Source organism: Camponotus vicinus, unplaced genomic scaffold (assembly GCF_025532165.1).
Source record: "Camponotus vicinus isolate PSW18456_S1 unplaced genomic scaffold, iyCamVici1.0 SCAF_5, whole genome shotgun sequence".
In the NCBI taxonomy this organism is placed as follows: Eukaryota; Metazoa; Arthropoda; class Insecta; order Hymenoptera; family Formicidae; genus Camponotus; species Camponotus vicinus.
The window spans coordinates 8,085,770-8,103,504 of NW_028141977.1; the positions used below are offsets into that span (position 1 = coordinate 8,085,770).

A 17,735-nucleotide genomic window follows, 5' to 3' on the forward strand; every position below is an offset into this window, starting at 1 on the left:
ATATAATAATATAAATATTATAAATATTATAAAAAACATGATGCAGGTATATTTCTGAAATATTTCAGATACAAAATTACAATTGAAAAATTTTAATAAAATATCTTTGGAGGATGTGACGTAACTGTTTTTGTCGGGTAGGCTAATAAAAATATATGACTTATCCTCTCTTAATTAATAGAACCAGTGTTATCTAATAGAATCAGTATTATCATTGAAAAATATCAATACTCACTAACACTCGTGAATATTCGTTAATAGTCAGTTATAAGTTAGAAATATAATACTGCAAATCTCTCTTACTGAAAAAAATTAGTTTGTAATAACGATTCCAATCAATAATTTTAAAAGTCTGTTATTAGAATATTATATACTAAAATAAATTTATAGCAATACATTTTGTTGAAGAAATATGAAATTTGACTAAGAAATTTGAATAAGAATTTTGTTCATTTTCTATAAATTTATATCACATATTAAGAGTAAAAAAAATAAAAAAATAAAAAAATAAAAAAATTGTCATATATATATATGATAAAAATATAATATAAATGTAATATATAATCGTGAATTCCAATATTAATATTTTATTTCAGATATGTATATGTAATGGCTCCCCAAAAAAATTGAAATTCAAAAAATATAAAAAAAGTTTTCAAAACTATCTTTTGAATATATATGATTATTACTGATTTTTCAGTGAAATTTCATATAAGACATAAGATGGAGAAATAAATTGTAAATATTTTTATTGTAAATCAACGAAATATTATTTTTAATATCACTAATTTAATAAGTGATATTTTCATCGATTCAGTTTAAGAGAATGCAACAAAAGCATAAATAGCTTTGAAATCTCGAAAAGCTTGATCTTAAAAACAAAAGGATTTCTGTCGGTTAATCGGATTAGTCGGATAAGATCTATTCTTTTAAACAAGCAGTTTCTTTCTTACAATTAAACCACCAAAAACAATGTATATAACTAGAATCACAATAATAAGGATACTTATAAAAAGAAAAGTTTTGAAAATTACACCAAATAAGAAATCATGATTTTCCACAATAAAGATTTTATCTCGTTAATTATGAGTATATTACAAGTTTATTTTATAACAGCTTATGTAGTAATATTTAATTCCATGGGAAAAATAATTCGCTAATTATAAGTTCACATATTTTTCACGCCTTATTTAAATAAAATTCAAATAAAAAACGCGAAATTTTTATTTGCGAAGTCACTGCAGATTGCGTTGCATACACTGTATGCAATACAATACATATATTTATTAAGCATTCAATATCTAGCATTAATCTATCATTAGTATTTTTTGCTTATATATTATATCAAATTTATTTAAACAATTATATTAATAATGTTTAAGCATTTTCTCTCTCTCTTTTTCTTTTCACTTTTTCTTCCTTTCTTTCTCTCCTTACAATTATATAAATAATAGACAAATGAGTTAGTGTCCTGCGTTTCTTGTAAATTTCGTATAATTAATCGCTTGTAAATATCAATTTATTTCAACATACATTATTTTATCTGTAATATAATTTATGAAAAAGTTTAATGTGTGTGGAAACGATCGTTTTATTTTAATTGCTTTTTTTAAAACAAAAAATGATTTTGCTATCAATATAATTTTACATATTGACTATAAACGCCATTGTGCGATGTTACTTTTCTTTATGTTTGACATTCTGGATACCCAGATTAAATCGTTTCCGAGGAAAAAATCTGTAGCCACGATATTCGTTTCCTTCCACCACTCCTCTTGAAACTTGACCGTAAGATTTCGATTAACAGAATCAGCCATCTGCCGAAGTCCGCCGGATAGATTAAAGAAAATATCTAATGGGAATGGCGTCAGTTCTGCCATTACTGCCCACAATGGATTTTGACTATTCTTGCGTCTTTTTGATCCCAAAATCTCTTCGTCCAAGTACTCGAATAAACCCTCCACGGTTTGTTGATTGCCCCATACTTGCGTCAAGGGTGGCCATAGCCAGTCGTAGTCTAGATTAAAAATAATTATGTATAGATTATTAATTAAATACTTGATTTGAGTTAATTAAACTTGTTGGCTACATATTAACAGAAAAATCTTTTTAAATTCAATTAAAAGTTGTAAGCCATATTTGAGTAATTTTCAATTTGAAACGAGAAGGGAATTATTTTATTAAATTTTAAACAATTTTGTAAAGAATATAAATTCAATTCAACTAAGCTAATGTAGCATAGAACATTGTCGTAATGTAATTGCAATGTTTTATGCTGCAATTACTGGAAATTTTTGTTAAAAGAAGTCATTAAATATACTTACTATATATTTACTATATATTTTATAAAATATCACATTTTTAATATAATTGTACACTTCTATAAAATTTTTAATTTCATAATAAAATAATCTATATCTAAATATTCGTGATATTAAAAAAATTCAATGCTTAATATATTAAAACAATTATTTTTTAAAAATATTTATTTTTTATAAAATATTTATTTTTTTATATATTTTTATATGTTAGAAAAATGATAAAAAATGTTTTACCATTTACTATATGTTTATCGCCATAACAAATAATTAATCTCTTCCCGCCGGTCCAGATATCATTTAATGTTGGTCCTAAGCCTTCGACCCCTCTGTCTGGTTTCAAAATTAATCCTTCGAATTCTTGATGTAAAATGGCTATCAATTTTCGATGTCTGTTTGGTCTACCTTCGAAGCCCACGGGAAATCTATTTATTAATTTCTGTATTAATTATTATTATATATGTAGATTCCGAATATAAAATATATTTATTAATGAAATAATTTTATTAACATTTTCAACAAATACAAGAAGATAAATTTAAATATGTGAAAGTTATAATTTGAACAAAAGTGACAATTCGTTAACGTTATATATATTTAATCATTTTTGCTAATTTCTTGTAATATCATTTCCTTAACTATTTACTTTACAGGGAAAATAATGCGAATTTCACTTAGAATAAATGCACGCCTGCGTAAATTTAAAAACCATAATGCAATATTCTAGACAACTGAGATAATCTTATGCAATCGCGACTTACCTATGAAAATCCATAATAACAACTTCACCTCTCGCCGCGTCTAAAAAGTTTCTCACGTCTTTTATGATCTCCGAAAGAGGTGTAATGCGAATGACGTCGTGATTGACCCAAAATCTATTTACATGATTGCCTTCTTCGTCGAGTGCGGTGCCGTTCGGAATCGATGGATAATATCCAACTCTGATATCCAAATATCTGATGCCGTGCACCAATTGCGTCCAAACGTCGCGATCTTGCGTTAGTAAGTATCGTTGAAAGGCATCCCGGCGCGTCAGATCTCCATGTTTGTAACAACCAGAATTATGTGTCCCGGGTATCATTAGACTGCCGATAGGAAGCATGCCGATTTCTCTCCTTCGGTAACATAAGGAAACATTTTTTCGATATTAAAATAGTAGATAATCATTAAACAAACTTGTGTATAATTATTATTGATCAAATTAACCAAATTAATATAATAATGCACAATAATATATATATATATATATATATTCAAACATTTATTACATATATTAACTGTTAAATAATTAATATTCACGTCTACTAAAGATTGATATTTGTAATCAATTTTTTCTTAATTCTTCAATTTTTTACATTATTTTCTGTGCTTTATTTATTATTTAAATACCTTTTTATAATTTAAAAATGTAATTTTTTAATCTTTAAGTCTATATAATGGGTTATCGATGTTATCGCTCTTAAGTTTCCAAAACAATTTATCTTCCTAAACGAGTTAATAAATATTTATGTAAAATAATTATTAACTCGTTTGGGAAAATAAGTTGTTTTGGAAACTTGTTTGGAAACTTGTTTTGGAAGAGCGATAACGCCGATAACTCGTTATATATACTTAAAGATAAAAAAATTACCTCAAATCATACATCCAAGTCGGCCAAATTTGTAAACAAGTCATGGAGAGCATGTGACCATCTTTATAAAGAATTGCATAATAATTAAGACAATGTGGTCCTGGAAGAGTTGCTCCATCTTTTGTATCCCATCCTCCTGGTAACGGTGGCCGACCGACTGTAATATTTGTCCTGAAATATCCTCGCGGACTTTGCCATAAGGTAGTCAAGACCAATTCAGGCCTTATCATTTTATCTGGAACAAATAAATTGGATCTACAAGTTTTTCTTTATCCAAAATTCGATAGATTTATCGTGAGAAAATATGATAAAACATTGATGCGTTCGATTTTATGACGATTCATTCTGTAAGATAAATCGGATTGAAAACGATTCAAAACTATCGGGGGATTCATTTCGAACGGATCAGTGTTTTCAAATTGAATGCGATAGGCGGAAGAGAGACTTAGCGAACAAGTTTTAAACGACGAGCTCAAAGCGCTTCAACGCGCATAAGCTGGCGATTTGTATTAAGCAATCAGTGAAAGATGACGGCAAGATAAACTTATAAATCTCAAACTTTGTTAACAGTATTTTTCTAAAAGAAACGAATTAATTATTTATTTACAACAATTAGAAACTATTGCGTTCTGTGTATCATGTGTTATATTTTTATATTTTATAATAAATTGAGATAACAGTTACTGTATATTTTTGGATTTTTGGATGGACTTAAATAAATAAATAAATAAATAAATATATATATATATATATATATATATTTAAATATACAATATATATATATATATATATATATATATATATATATATATGTTAGTTTTGATTTGATCCAATCGCTATCTTTTAGTAACGGAATATAATACGCAAATACAAAATTTATTACTATGTGCTGCTAACGGGTCAGCAGTGAACGCCTTGATCTCGATATTTGGAAATTTTGTGCCCACTAGACAATCAAATTCCCAATTTATTTCTAATTCTGCGTCGACCACTTTGTCGGAAGCAGCAATTGGTCTCCACAAAGAGGAAACTGTGAGCCACACTTTTCCACATTGTCCTGCCAATGCTAAAAGCAAAATTAGAAATATAATTAGAGAGACACGACGCAATATCACTCATTTACAATAACTTGATGTTAAATAATATTTTAAAAAAAGTACTAGATAAAAATATTCACATAGAGAATTTTGAACAAGAAAGCAAACATAGACACATAAATATTAATAACAGTTTATATATTTTCATATTTTCTTTATATTCTTTTCATATTTTCTTTTATAACATTTAAACAAAAAATAGTACATTTATTTAAATTATAAAACTGACTGTAAAAATAATTTATTTTTTTCATATATTTGTAATATTATATAATTTTTCATTGATATGGATATTTTCCCTCAATATATATATAAAAATACTTGTTTAAAATCATTTAATACATCATTTTATATTTATAAAAAAAATACTAAAAAAAGCTAAAAAAATTATATCATAAATAGAATAATTAATTAAATAGCATAATTTAATAGTATAATTATTTTATTCTCACCAGTGTTACAGAAAACATGAAGAAGCAGCAGAACAATTTCTTTTTGCATAATGGATAAAATTTTGATCGTAATTATTTATCTATTACTTTTAATCTTCCAATATCAGTAATTGTGCGCTCGTGTTTTAATCAGACAGTTTTTTATTTGTTCAAGCATAACGATTGATACGAGAGCCTTTAAAGTTTTCGAAATTTGCTACTTACACACCAATATATATGAATTTTCGTTCATATAAATCTTCGTTAAATAATTTTTTACTCTTGGAAAACTATTTTCTGTGCAGAATACATCAGGAAAAAAAGTTCAAAGTATAGAAAATTTAAAAAAACATAGGAAAATGTTTTTTTTATTTCTATATCCCTTTTTCTATCTTCCAATTTTCGTTTTTCTTTTTAAACGTGGTTAAGCAAGAATGGACTCGCCATCAAATTTATCCATCATTGATAATAGTGCCCCGTGTTCTGTATTGAAAATTCATCCCCAATCTCTCCGCGAGTGAAAAATTATCCGTGTGCAATGGAAAACGTGTGCAGTTTAAAAATACAATTCTCCTCTACCACCACATTCAATAACGATAACGCTCGGTTTTTTCGATTCCTCCAATCACGTCTCACTTTTGCCATACAAGGATCTCTCGATCAGGCGAAACATTATCATCGCATTGAGAAATCCCGAACCGCGCGAAATGAAAATCGTGCGAAAAACGAATACATATATTCGCAGGCGCGGTGGACAACCCAGTGACTGAACGATGGACAGTCGAACGAGCTGCCAGTAACCGGAGTAGTTTAATACAGAGCCCGTTTATGAGACATTCAAGCGTATTGCGCTTCCGTCACTTCCTCGGACACATCAATTGGAGGGACCAGGGTCCGCTCGTTTTCCTTCTCTCTTCCCTCACGTCCGCCTCTCCATCACATTGATTATCAGCTACGTGCATACAGCCGGGGTCAGACCCGGTCTGATCTGTCGACATTAAATACCATTTCCTGCATACGCCCTCGTAAAATATATAGTTTCGAGGGAGAACCGCCGATGGATGCGAGCTCATCCGACCGATCGGTGGGGGGCGAGGGTTGGAAGAGCGGATTCAATTTCTACATTGAATTATCGCCCTCGTACATCGTGCGCAGGGGACACTGTGTGTCAGGAGGGAACGCGTCGTGAGAGCAAATAGGCTAATCGTTACGTACAGGTAGAGGCCGAACGTGTATAGAACGCGATTTATCGTTCGACATTTTAGGATATTTCATGGTGAAGCTACATTTGGGTCGATCGCGAGTATGTTATAAATCGCATATGTCTGTCGGTTTCGCATTGCAACATATATAATACATACAATATTTTGTAATGTAGTTTGTAGGATTCGTTATGAGTTTCGCGATTGAAATGTTTCGATAATAAAAGTTCTCCTTTATAAGAGAGCTTTCCATTACAATTATAAAAATAATTAAAAATATATATCTTTATTTGAATTATGAAATATAATAGAGATATCAAATATACATAATATATATGTGAATTTTATTAAAAGTTATTCATCTGTACACATAAGACAAAAATGATTAATAAATAATACAAATAAATGAGATTAACCTCAACTCAATACAACAGATATACAATTTATTTACAGTGTCATGCTCCTCTCTCTCTCTTTCTCTCTAAAAAATTAATTTTAAATGTTGCATATTATACGATATACATAAATAAAAGTTAAATATATAGAAATCATATCAGTTATATATATATATATATATATATATATATATATATATATATATATATATCTTGATTATAATTTAAAAAGACAGAGAAAAAGAGAAAGACAGAAAGAGAGAGAGAGAGAAAAAGAATAAATTAAATCGTAAAATATAATTTACAATTGAATATCAATATCGATATTATTCGATGTCAATCGAATTGGTTTCAAACCAATGAAAAGTATTGACTGCATTTTTGAACATTTTTAATTACACAATATTATTTTTCGATATTATTTTATGAATCGAATATCAAAAAAGTATCGTGACTCTAATCCATGTGCGCGTCTCATATTAAATTAATATTTTATTTTTATTTATATATCTAAAATTTTAAATAAAATACTTTCGAGGAGGAAATTATTGTGGAAATAATTCTCCTAAAAAATTAAAATTTAACTACAATACTTTCCATTAATACTGCCAATATGTTTTATATATATATCACATATAATACGCACACGTTGAAAAATTATATGTCGCAGCAATTACGACGGACTATGCTACGTTAAATAAATAACGCATTACCTCTATTATTTACATAAAACATAGGTACAATATACTTTACGCGCATTAATTTACAATAACTGTTCTTATTATGATGATTATAGTAAATTGACGATTATAGTACATGAAGGACGTTAATACAATTTGATTCGTTGAGGTAGATAATTTAATCAGTCTATGAAGCTACTTTGTCGGTCGTTTAACCTTTTGTTTGTTGACAAATTTCCGTGCCAACATTATATGAGAAAATCAGTCCCATTTGAAAGATCGTTCGTACAGTTTTTCGTGCGTGTAATTTAAACAATCTCAAATGATATGGAAATTAAATCTGTAACTGATCTAGTGGTGAGCACAAAAATATATTGAGATATATTTAAAGAAAAGGCTCTTTTTAATAAAAAATGATGATAATGAACAATCTTAAAATGAAAAGTATTGCATTCGAACAAATATAAGATTGAAAGTTCTGTTCTAAAATAGCATTCTTGTCTTGATTTCAGTGATAAACTGTACGCCATGTAAATTAAATTGTAGAACATACGGTTACGTGATTGATTAGTTTTGCTTATAACTATAATAAATTAAAATATTCGTGTAATCGTACAATTATAATAAAATATACACTTTCTACATATCAGAACTTTCGTCTTCCCTTGACGATAAGGCCAATCGGAATCTCTATTCTTTTGGCTTTATTGTTCGAGGATGAGTTCTGGAAACGTACTATCAAAGATTCTTCTCATTTTGGTTGTATGTGTGATGTATCTCTAATTCAAATGTGCCGATATCGCTCTTTAAATGCTGCCTATCACAAAAAAATTATATATTTTGTCTATTTCTAAACGCGAATTTAATAAAAATGGCAGTTTTCATTTTAAGTTTACATATAATACGCAAAAATATCCAACATGAAAATATGCAAGCTCAAAAAAACATTATATTTTCTCGAGCTTCGTTTAAATATATATTCGGCAGTTATACAACTGCAATACTGTTTATTAATACCGTAAAATGGTATAATGCGAATATTGAATTTTAATTTATTCATTCTTAATTTGTCGTTATATTAAAAAGAGGATAAGACAAGTTATTTTATTTTTAAATACCTATACGTATAATTTTTCGCAGATGTTTACTGCTTTTAATTCCGAAACTATTAACAGTGATATATTCTCTTGAATTTAAGTACTGTAACATTGTTGCTCTCCGACGAGACCATTGATACAAATCGCCTTCCACGTCATGAAACATATGATATGTACATATTTCGAATTGTATGTATATATCTATTTAACTTTTCGGAAACGCCAACGGAGATCTTGGTAAAGCAAGCAGGAGCATCCTGCATAATCGTTACAACAGAATGCTCTTGCTAGTTTGCGCGTTGTGTTAGAAGATTCACTAACTTCTCTTGATCCATACTAATCAACGTATGTATGTCAATACCGAGAGCGTTCGCGACGCTTTTCATGTCCAGACCGAAGCTCTTGAGCAATTCGATAAGATCCATTTCCTCGCCCGTAAAGGGATTATGCAACTTGGGACAGCTGTGGTTACATTGCGGCCAAGTACAGCGTTCGATCATACGGAAATGGCAGTCCTTGAAGCACTTCCGTTCGTTCGACGGTATTACCGATCGCTGCGGTCTGGTGCCGTTAAATATGACCGTATGATTGTTGCCGTTAATTTGTTTGCGACGACCTGCGAGAAGATTTTGCATGAAAAAAATGCTCGTTAATGCAAATCGCGTAAAAAATTAATTTTTGGTGAATTAATAATAATTTCGAGATTTTAATTTCACCGCGGATGAAATGCAAATGAGTTTTAGATCAACTGTTTCTATAAAATTGCATGAACCAGCTAACTAAATAACTATTCAAAGAATGTCGACTGTTGTTGAACGAGATTCAAAACATGTTTGCGCTCTGCTAAACCGTACCAGCACCTTTTCTTCGCTCGTTCTTTTCTTTCTTCTTTAGCCTCTCCTCTTTAGCCCTCTTTCTCTCCTTTCTCTCTCTTCTGGCTTTGTGTTTCCTTCTACGTCTCTTCTTATTCTCCCGTTCTTGAATCGAGCCGGATGCCAGTCTTCTCCTCAGTGTTTTGTCAATGGCAGACAATCGAACTTTTTGCGTTTCCCTGGAAGATCCAGCTTTGCTTTTTCCACCTTCGATCGAAGTGCCATTTCCCTTTCTGATACCAGAACGCAATAGCTTCTTCAGCGACTTCCCGCACGGTTGATTGGTTTCGATTTGCGAGTGAGTGCTACAGCAAAACAAAAAACATTATACCTTCGAGGTATCATCAATCGTTATTGATTTATTTGTTGATCTCGAGAGAAGTAACTAGCGATGCAAATATTTTTTCGACAATGCAATATCGATTTTCTTTGTTTTCGTTCGATGATGTAATCATATCACAGCGGGATTACTTACTTATTGTACATATTGTTCTTGCGATGATTCTTGTTTCCGATCGGCATGTGATCCCAACAGAATAATGCCTGTGCAAAGGAAACTTCGTCTACCTTAATCATCTTCCAATCTCTCTTCGTCAGAACGCTATGACTAATACAACTCGGGGCAAAGACCGCTGTAACATTTTCTAATGTATGCCGCAAACTGTCGCCCATTTTGTGTATATAATCCCATTCCTCTCTTGTCAATGGTGCAGCTACATTGTAGGCTCTCATCTGTGCCTCATCGAATATCCATTGAAAGACAAACAATGGCGCTAAAATGTTAAACAAAAGTTTGAAACTTTCTCTCGAGACATTTTATAATTTCTATTTTATATAGTTTCAGTTGCCAAATTCTTCATAATACGCAAAATAAAAACTCACCGGACAAAGTAGGATAGAGTCGATATCCAAAGAAACATCTCCATGGTTCCTTAGGGTATTTAAGCACGCAATTGTGAGGCATCCGAGACTTCCATAATTCCATCCCACTTTGTATCGCATCGACAGGCGACAAGCCTTTTGGAGGGTAAGGCACTCTATCGAGGAACCATCCAGAATCTGACACACCGCGTATAGCAACGTGCCTCAAGCCTATGCGATATATGATAGATAAATCTTATCACTTTTATATATCGATAATTACAAGTAATTAAAGTATTTAAAGTAAATTAACGAACTCGTATACAGAAATGTTTGAAAATATTTTTTCTTTTAATCTTGAAAATATTTGAGATCTGAAGTCTGATATCTTATAGGCTACTTTTATTTAACAACATTAATTTTAAAAATTCCCATAGAGAATATTGAAAAAATCATACATTTATTCAGTGATTTATATTAAAAATACAGAGATTGACGTACAAAAATTAATTCTACCTTAATGTCGGTATCAAATAATATATAAAAGAGGCCACTCATAAAATATGATTTGTTTTAACGATAATATTGATAATAAATATTCACGACTCATAATGATTCTCATTACTGATGCTGACTCGCCCGACAACTAATTTGTTGAACAATAAATATTTATTACCGAGAAAATTACGACCATTATCAATAATGACGTCGAGATCCGTGTAATTAGGAAAATTAATTGATAAATAGATCGGGATGCGTCATACCCAATTCGTGATGCACCAGATTTTGCACGCGATCCAGATTCAGCATGACACCAGTGCCGCCTGCGCTGCTGCCGGCCAGAAGAAAAGCGCTCGCGTTTTCGAGGCCAAGGGGAACCAAGTCCCGGACGACTTGGACCACGATCTCTGCCCCCATGAACGAAAACATGTCGTCTGGTGTTCTGAATGCCCTGGTGCCGCTCCAGCTGTCGCTCGTGCAGTAAGGAACGAAACTGTGGAAACAGCAACGACGGCATCGTTAAAATCGGAAAAATCTTGTGGCGGAGCAACACGAGGTCGATTATGCGATGGACAATACCTACACGTGATTCGCACCCCAAAAGAATGGATTCTCGTCGGGATTCGGCGAGAGTATTCCACCCACTGAAAGAAATTGTAATTCTGTAATTGTACATTTTATTTTGGCAGTCAGTGGCAATATATATGTGTATAAATTCAGAATCATCCCTTTACAAATATTGGAGACAGAGTGAAAAAGACATTGTTGTTATTAAATATTAAAATTTACAGTGCCAAGTTAAATCTTCAGATTATGAATAAAAAGATCTTATTTTTCAATTAATTTTAATCTAATCTTTTCGAGCAGAGATTTATTTTAAGACTTAATTTCCGAGAGATATTTAATATTAACTGAAAGTAGATTATTAAATTATAAAATCAATGAAAGAATGTTTGATAATAATTAGATCCTGTACATCCTGTACATCCTCTACATAAATTTTTACGTTAATATCGATAATAATTGGGATAATTATATGTGATATATATGAGTCTTATAGAAAATGGGATTGACGTTATCATTATAAATAAATTACTATCTATAACACGACATATTCTTATATATTGACTTGCATCGCACAACATATATTATTGAAATAAACCGTGCGAGGTAATGCGTCCGTTCAAGAACGCGCATTCATCATGGAGGATCACATAAATTAGTTTACGATGCAGTGCGAGCTTCGATGCTCGGATGCACGAGCGGAAAATCATTTCCGTTCCGCGCGACGTATAATTATAAGCGATCGAGCGATCACCCACCATCGCGTATCTCGGGCCACTGCGTTGATGTCATCAGATGCCGTACTCGCATCCATCTGGCTCTACAGCTCTTTTCATCGTAGCAATACCAGCCGCCCTCCAGGTACATGATCCAACGCCTGGAGCCGTGGGACTTTCGTAGGTAGAAACCGGCCTGCGATCCGTCATTGCAAGTAATCAACTTGTTGCTTAGGTACACCCTCTTCAGGCCCCTCTGATCATCTAGTCCATACTTCCCCAAGATGCTTATCAGCTTCTGTATCGTGTTGCTCGGATACTCTGTCGGCGAGCTCGAGGAAATCGAGACCGTATTCGTGAACTTGTCCTCGGCAGCTATCGTTAGGATCAAAGCCACTAGGCACGGTATAATCTAAAACACGAAGTATGAAAAATCTCGATATAACGTATCGAAATTTATCTGCCTTCTCTATTTTAGAAGTCTTTAATTGATCAAACTTCCTACTTGCGAAATAAATTTTGTTGGACGGAGACTTCTTTGAAAATAATATCAGAGAAGAAATACACACAAATAAAATTATTACTTTTACCCAATATCTAGCGTAATATCAAAATAATTTTCGTGTTAAATATGAAGAATGATTTTTTATCATATGAGATTTTTAATATTTTTCACATACAAATATTTAAAATCGAAAGCAGCACTCACAGAACTATTATATTTTTACTGCCAATTCAAATTCGTAGACATGTTGGCAAGGAAATTATTAATACTTTTTATATTGATATCTTTCAAAATACTAATTTTTGCATATCCTATAATATTGTTGATTAGTAAAATTTTAATGATTTTAAGTCTCGGGGCTTAAAGAAGTTATGAGAGTCGTCATTAAACTGCAAACTGCTTCAATTATTTTATTTGCATAGAAAATCTAATTTTATTAGTAAAATTGCCGCAAAAAACACACATAATAATTGCATATTGGATCTCATTCGCAAATATTTTATCGAATATTATTCAAATAATTAATATTCATCAATATGTTCTCCTCGATTGTTGTGAATGAACTTGTTCTTTTTTTTCGGCGAGTTTTGTACGAACATATCGTCGATATCGGGCCGATACATCGAGCTGCTACATAACAAACGAGCAACCGCGGGAATAATTTAAAAAACGACGATAAAAACAACGCTGAGTTACACGGCGCCACTCTCCCTCTCTATCCCGCGTCCGGCTACCATCTCTGTCGGTGTTCTTGACGTGTTTTACCGCAACAACGTTCCTCCATCGTCCCTCGGCCTCCTGTCTTTCTTTCACGAAAGCGACTACTTAAGATCAAGTTCCAGCTTCCAGAACGGTAGCCGGCGGCGGAAACACCTCGGAAACAGAAGCTCGGTCTCGATCTCGGACCAAGATGAAAGGCCGCCGCCAACATTGCGGATAGTAGGAAGGAGAAACGTTGTTGCGACGCAATTATGATCGGGCATAATGGGCCGCAAACAGCGAATTGGGTTCCGCTTCATACGAAGCAACGGAAGCAAAAAGGAAAGGAAGTTCACTACTCTTTCCTCTTTGCCTTTGCATCGATGCCGCGAAAAGAATTTGCGCCGCGCGATGTCGTGGTTTTCCGCGACCGTCGATCATCGGTCTAATTTTCTCGCGGTTAGTCGGAAAAGCGAATGTCTAATTTGGAATTTTATCAATATGATATATTATAATCCTTGAAATTGACTGTTCCTTCGTCTCATTTTTCTCGCGATAAAAATTATGAAACTTAATTATATCCATATACATCCATAAAATCGAAAAAAAACTAAATGAAATTTCTCTCAATTATAAAGTCTGATTAATTGAATAATTTTTAAACGATATTTTTTAGATCGTGGATTTTTTAGATCGATTGACAAATTAAGAGTTTGTAAGGAAATTAAGCTTGAAAAATACGTAAATAAAAATAATATAAATAATGGAGTACTTTTTATAATTTAAGATTTTTAAGGATTTTTTAATAGAAATATTTCAATTTCTAATTTAGTTAAAATATTAAGTAATGTCATCTATATTGTCTAAATTACAAAAATTTATACTATCAAAAATCTTTATAAATCTATACCAACTAGATTTCACAACACAGGTTATTTTTTATTCCCTTAAAAGATAATAAAAAACATACTGTCAGATGTAATTACTTCTTTTAACCTTTGACACACACATACACATCTTTGCACATATACAACAATCATTTTCTAATAATGTTTTTTATAATGAAAAAAGTTCTTAGAAACATAAATGTCGAAAAATTAAATGTCTAATTTGTAATTGTTAATTATTGTTATTATGCAATTTAATTATTTTCATATTTTTTTAGATATTTAAAACCATTTCTAAACCATTTTTTTGATAAAATTTAAAGTTTATTTTAGTAGAAGAAAATCTTTTCCTTACATAATTTCTTATGTAAGACAACAAAAGAAATTCTCCGAATCGTTTTATTTTTTTCGCCAACCCATACAAAATTTTTAAATTGTTCGATTGTTCAAAATATCAGCATGATATAATATTTCAAATTTCTTACGAAATTAAAGATAATCGAGGAAAAAACATTTTACGGTTTATCGATGCTAAATATCGGAGGTAACTTTCCTCTGTTATTGTTAAGTGACTAAAAATAGTATGATTCCTTCCCGTCATTTTTATATATATTACATAATACGAATTATCGGGAAAACGTTGCGATAGACTCGAAGCGATTTCAAAAATCCGCGTTGAATCGGAACTTTCAGGAAGGTTGTAAATAAAGTAGACTCTCGGACGGGTGAGCTTCCATTTTGCGTTTAACCGCTTTATTATACCGTAAATCAGTTCGCTGGAGTGTCGAGCTGAGTTCCCGAAGGGTAGTTCTATGTTATGCTCCGAGCGAGGATATTCAAGAACTATCGAGAAAAGAGGGTTGAAAAGCCGTCTTGAATCCGAGGATATGGTTCGGTAATATTACCTTACCGCAAATGTTTCCATTTTTTGCGATCTGTTACATTTACTGTTTTTTTCTTATGATTTTAAAGCCGTACGATTTGTTTTTTATAATGTAAATTTGTAATTGTAAATTTAATATCTAATGATAATTTTTTTGTTAATAAATTGATCACACATTTCAATCCTAATAATAACTTAATGATTATTTTTTTAAGCTATAAGTTTCATAATTTCATATAAATAGCCAGGAAACAATATATGAATAAAAATTTAGATACATCGCTATAAATTTAACACTAATTGTTATTATAAACAAAAAAAATTGTTACATTCTTAATATGCCAATTTTAAAAATTTCGCTCTTTAATCCAATTATGCGAAAAATGACAGATCGATTTTTCACGACAAAGTTTGCATTGACTTTATCGCTCGCGTTCAATCATCATTTAATATATCACATCTCTTTTCTGGACACAATAGCTCCCATTAAAATTACATACCCTATGAACTACTTTTGCATAATTTAGAGCTTCCTCTCAAGGAACACATACTATAAGATATGTTAAGGACCCTTGCAATCCTCTCTCTTTCTCTCCTTCTGTTTCTCTCTCTTTCTTTTTGCCGGCTCTGTAGCTGGCGCATTAGAGGGTGTCCTGGGCGTGAAGGTGTCCGTCATAATTTGCCACCCGGCGCATAATCCCCGTGACAAAGGCCGACAAAGTGATGGCTGTTACTTGGACCGGCGGCACACCATATACTAGCTGCAGGGAATCTGGTAGCAGGTAAAACGTTTAAAGATACCGTGCGCCGCAGTCAAAGAGATGAATCACGCCGTAGATAAATGACCACGATCTGAAGCGCTTTTTACGGCGAGGTGAGGCAAGGTGCGACGCACTCGTGGCATTTGTGCAAGAGCTCCGGGTATTTGCGCATCGATCGATATTTTGTTATCGCGAGTACACGTGATAGCAAGAGAGAGAGAGAGAGAGAGAAGAAGGGAGGAAAGAAGGGATGGAGGGAGGGAGAGGGAGAGAGAGAGAGAAGTTTAGCTGCAAAATTTTGAACGCCATCTTCCTTAACAAAGATATCTTCTTAACGATTTTTGTCGGAAGATTTCTTATAAGAGACAATTTAATTAGAATTTATTAGAGACAATTTTATTGGAATTTATCCAATTTGTTAATTTTAATATATAAGTTACAAATTTTCTCAATTATCGACTTTAAAAAATCGATATTTTTTTGAAGAAGTATAGAATTCTTATTGATAAGAATTTTATATTTTCTCGATTGTGTGTGTCGATTTTAAACAATTAAATTTTTTTTGGAGAAATATAGAATTTTTATCAATAAAAATTCGATGTAATCAATAGAAGAATTCTTATCAATAAGAATACATACAATATTAAATTTTCGATTGTTTTCTCAGTATACTCTCTAAAAGTGAATCAGTGTATTATCACTGTAATCAGTGCTGTACTTATAACTGTTTGTAATCAGTGAGTATTTACTGTTTTTCAGTGATAATACACTGATTCAGTCTAGTGAAAGTAGTATATATAATACTAATTTCACTAGAGTGAATCAGTGAATTATCACTGAAAAACAGTAAATACTCACTGATTACAAACAGTTATAAGTACAGCACTGATTACAGTGATAATACACTGATTCACTTTTAGAAAGTAGATTATTTAATATATTATTATATAACTTACACATCAAAAGATAATAATTATGAAAAATTTACACATTTAAACGATTTTAATCCTTCTATATTTAATAATTTTTCCTATTATCAAGTGAATTTTACATGGTAATATTTTTATTTACATTTTTTTATCATAATACATCCATTACGATTTCATAAACTGAAACAGTCATACAGTAAAATTTTAATTATTAACGAATAATTAAAAACATTTTCCATTGGGATCATTTCCGATCTCGGTTTTCACATTATTAATAAAACTCAGCTTCACTGCCCGATATTATGATACCATTTTATTCGTTTTATACAGGGTGTCCCGAAACTAACGCTTGATATTTTAAAGGCAGATTCTCTGGCCAATTTAAAAATGATTTTTCCTCAGCGAAAATGTCGAGGGAGATCATTATTTTTTGCATATTCCTAATTTTTGTCATCATGTATCTTTCTAACTAAGCCTTAAATTAAAATTCTATTAAAGTAAACTCTACCTAAAATTAACTAAAGAATGTGACTTTATTAATATTTTATTCCCATAAGCCTTAGTTTGCGAAAAACCCTTTATTTTCAATTGTTTATAACTCGAAAACTATTAGTGCTGCGACATTTTCCCTGAGGAAAAATCGTTTTTAAATTGGCCAGAGAATCTGCCTTTAAAATATCAAGCGTTAGTTTCGGAACACCCTGTAT

General features: G+C 31.5%; 3 protein-coding genes across 7 annotated transcripts in view; 1 reads left to right on the plus strand and 2 right to left on the minus strand.

Moving 5' to 3' along the window:
* The window catches only part of Kair1d (Kainate-type ionotropic glutamate receptor subunit 1D), a 396,680-nt gene that overhangs the window by 11,804 nt on the left and 367,141 nt on the right, over window positions 1-17,735 (plus strand). The gene's annotated exons all lie outside the window — the stretch shown is intronic.
* Window positions 1,060-6,290, minus strand: LOC145971943 (PI-PLC X domain-containing protein 2). Of its 2 annotated transcripts, none has more exons than XM_083100046.1 (6): window positions 5,702-6,290; window positions 4,832-5,014; window positions 3,949-4,183; window positions 3,080-3,433; window positions 2,556-2,743; window positions 1,060-2,017 (listed from the first exon to the last, which is right to left on the minus strand). In XM_083100046.1, exons 1-6 carry the CDS (start codon window positions 5,727-5,729, stop codon window positions 1,656-1,658), a joined length of 1,350 nt encoding a protein of 449 aa, XP_082956172.1. In that variant the 5' UTR covers window positions 5,730-6,290; the 3' UTR covers window positions 1,060-1,655. The 2 variants fall into 2 exon arrangements, with proteins under 2 accessions (XP_082956172.1, XP_082956171.1); XM_083100045.1 differs by having other exon boundaries at window positions 5,498-6,289.
* Window positions 7,408-17,735, minus strand: part of Notum (palmitoleoyl-protein carboxylesterase notum) — a 31,021-nt gene continuing 20,693 nt past the window's right edge. The window contains exons 2-8 of one of the 3 annotated variants that reach the window (XM_083099145.1): window positions 12,407-12,776; window positions 11,668-11,728; window positions 11,348-11,577; window positions 10,605-10,814; window positions 10,198-10,495; window positions 9,711-10,027; window positions 7,408-9,466 (exon numbers count right to left, since the gene is read on the minus strand). In XM_083099145.1, the coding sequence (XP_082955271.1) occupies window positions 9,138-9,466; window positions 9,711-10,027; window positions 10,198-10,495; window positions 10,605-10,814; window positions 11,348-11,577; window positions 11,668-11,728; window positions 12,407-12,776 (1,815 nt within the window). In that variant the 3' untranslated portion in view covers window positions 7,408-9,137. Of the gene's footprint in view, window positions 9,467-9,704; window positions 10,028-10,197; window positions 10,496-10,604; window positions 10,815-11,347; window positions 11,578-11,663; window positions 11,729-12,406; window positions 12,777-17,735 lie in introns of all 3 variants that reach the window. The other 2 variants (XM_083099144.1, XM_083099146.1) reach the window with 2 other exon arrangements.